We start from the raw sequence: 2,920 nt of genomic DNA, 5'->3' as shown, positions 1-2,920 counted from the left end.
AACTTTTTACCGGTTTATAAGGCTTGCGCGTATCACTATGTTGACAAATAGGTCATCGTAATACAAGTTATATATCACAAAAAATATGTTATTAGAAACTTCAAACCGTCTACTTTTTAATGGTATAAGTTTTAGACTATACAACTCATTTTAACTTGATCAAATTATAAATTTAGGGATACGTGCAAGCCTTATAATCTGGAAAGGAGGTACTATGTGTCATGCATGTCAATAAATGAGATCATCTATGATACTAGTTTATGATACTATGCACTATGAAGGTAGTATCATATAATAGTAACATATGCATGATACTACTGTATGTTACTCTCCACTATGAGCAGCCTTAGGCATGATGCATTAATTTTCATCTCGTTTTTTGTTTTTTGACATGAATAAATAAATCAACCAATAAGAGACGTGAGGCGTGTATGTTTTTAATGACTCGAGATTAACGAGCACGACATGCAGTGGTCAGTTCATTGCATGCAATGGTATTAATTAGCAAAATAATATTAGTTTTTTTGTTTTTCTCTCCATCTTGATCACGGTGCACAACTTAAGATGACCTATACACCGAGACGGAGGGAGTAGTTTGTTTCCGGGCACAGTTGTTGGCGACTGACCAGAGGATTCGATAGAAACTACTCCCTCTTGTAATATAAGATATTTTAGATGACTAAAGCAATGAAATGGGTTAACTTGGTTGCCATGTTATACTCAGTAGTCAGTACATAGTCACGTATACCAACGTCGACTATTGGAGCCAATTAAATTAGCTTGCAGCAAAAACTGTGCCGTCAAATTTGGCAACATGCACGGCAGACTGGCAGAGTACATCTAGTTAACCCATGTGACATGACACGCCATGACGCAGAATTACTTACGCTAGCTGCTCGATGCTTCGGTCCATTTCCTCGGACTCAGGGGTCACGTAGTTCCACCCAGAGCTCCCGCCGAAGTAGCGATCCCACACGCCCTCGGCGAACCTGTCCACCTGGAGAGACACCAGCTCCTCCTCGAGCGCCGCGCCGTCCTGCAGGCTGCTGCCGACCACCACCCTGCCGGCAAACACCACCTCCTCGCCGTTCTCGTCGACGCAGAGTTTCTTCCACCCTGCGCCACCGCCGCTGGGGGGGCTGCGGTGCAGGAAACAGCCCACCTGGACGTCGCGCCTGTCGCCGTACGCGCTCGCGTTCGCGCCGCCGTACACCTCCAGGAGCCCGACCTCCGCCCTGTCGCCCCAGAGGAGCACGACCTCTTTCGCCGCTCCTCCCTCTGACGACTCCGAGGCGACGAGCAGGTACATCGCTGCGCAGCAGATGGTGGTGGAGACCACCAGGGGCAGGAAGAAGACGACGACTCGAGAGAAAGCAGTGCCGCATACAAGCAAGGCGAGGGCGGACAGCAAGACCGAGGAAGCGGTGGAGGCGGGGAAGAAAAAGAATTGGTTGCGCAAGCGCGACGCGCATGCGTGCAGTTTAGCGCCGAGATCTATCAGCAAACCGCGGTTGCATGCCGTAGTAGTCGTCGGGCTACTGGCCATGGCTGCCCTGCGTGGACCGTGGCGAGAAATTAAGCGTTTTAAATTGAATTGGTCCGGGACTGGTTGGTTTATGAGTGGGAGAGATGGGCCGGAGAACATATTCTCTAGGCACTGTGTCAGGTTATGGAGTCATTACTTTTTTCTTTTTTGAGGGATAGGAGAGGCGCTAAAGAAAGAATCATGTGTACCCGTCAAGAAAATTATAGCGAACCAATCAGGGAGACAGTGCAACCTTGATGCACTGTCCGGTTGCTTTTGCCTATTTCTGAATATTTAAATCCGAATTTTTTATGAGATGTTTTCGGTTATTAAAGAATCTGTATCTAATAATAAAGCAAATACTATTTCTGGTTGTACTCGTCGTGGTGTTTTTGCAAACAAGTCCCTGTCATTTCTGTTAATTAACCCGCAGTTCATTTATAAGTGAAACCAAACCGTTTTTTTTTTCATTTTACACAAGACCCTCTTACTTTAACGCTATATAACCCGTGGTTCAAATTTTGATCAGAGTGAATCGTTTTTTTAGTTTTATGTAAACCCCCTGCGTTAATAACTCTGGAGTCTATTTAAAATAAATATGTATTTTTAAATAACAATAATTTTTTAATCTGTAAATCCAATTTAAATATGTTATATAAGAAATTTGATTAAAAATGTGTAGAGTTTGAATATGTTGTTATTTTACATGTTAAATATTTTTAAAATACTATATAGGATACAATGTTAATCAATATTTGTCTTTATTTCGTACCGACGATCTGTATCGTAACATGTAAACTTAAGGGTCAATATTTAAGAAATGTTATAATCTTTGGGCATGATGTACTTACACTAGGTTCTTTCTTTGTACATATTTTATAATCTAAGATATTACGTACGTGTCTTTTTTTTTGACAGAATCCACGGGCGTTTTTACCAACGGACTACGCTTTTTTGTAGTGAATATAAAAATAAATTTTATAGGTTGTACATGCACTTATAAAATTGATGAACATCAGAAGTACATGGAGGTTTATTTCAAAAACATCTAAACTATTCGTATGATAGTAATTGAATGCTAATAGTTGAATTTTTTGTTTGAGGATAACAGTTGAATTGATAAGTACAATCTTAATTTGTTTTCATCTATTACGTGATGGATATACATATAGGCTTTTTCAAATAGACTTAATTTATAAACATGGTCTCCTCAATATCGAACAAGACCACGTTGATGATACCTGAGTATGGTCGTAGGTGCACACCATCAATATGACGAGTCAGAATTAAAATTTAATTAAAATGATACGTCTCAGGTAAGAAATTTTTACTATCCGTTGCAACGGGCAGTTTTCCTAGTATGTGTAAATGACGTATTTTGGCTCGTTATTAATG

At 40.9% G+C, this 2,920-nt stretch overlaps 1 protein-coding gene across 1 annotated transcript; it reads right to left on the bottom strand.

The window, feature by feature from the left end:
• Positions 1–688: 688 nt before the first annotated feature.
• Positions 689–1,808, bottom strand: LOC123439731. Its single transcript, XM_045116416.1, has one exon. It carries the CDS (start codon positions 1,643–1,645, stop codon positions 884–886), a length of 762 nt encoding a protein of 253 aa, XP_044972351.1. The 5' UTR covers positions 1,646–1,808; the 3' UTR covers positions 689–883.
• Positions 1,809–2,920: the final 1,112 nt, after the last annotated feature.

The sequence above is a fragment of the Hordeum vulgare genome, chromosome 3H (genome assembly GCF_904849725.1).
Source record: "Hordeum vulgare subsp. vulgare chromosome 3H, MorexV3_pseudomolecules_assembly, whole genome shotgun sequence".
Lineage (NCBI taxonomy): Eukaryota > Viridiplantae > Streptophyta > Magnoliopsida > Poales > Poaceae > Hordeum > Hordeum vulgare.
Note: the sequence above shows the minus strand (reverse complement) of the source record. Positions and strands in the feature narration are given on the sequence as shown.

Coding starts and splice junctions, on each gene's coding strand:
- LOC123439731 (XM_045116416.1), bottom strand. CDS start 1,645: ATGTTCTCCGGCCCATCTCTCCCACTCATAAACCAACCAGTCCCGGAC.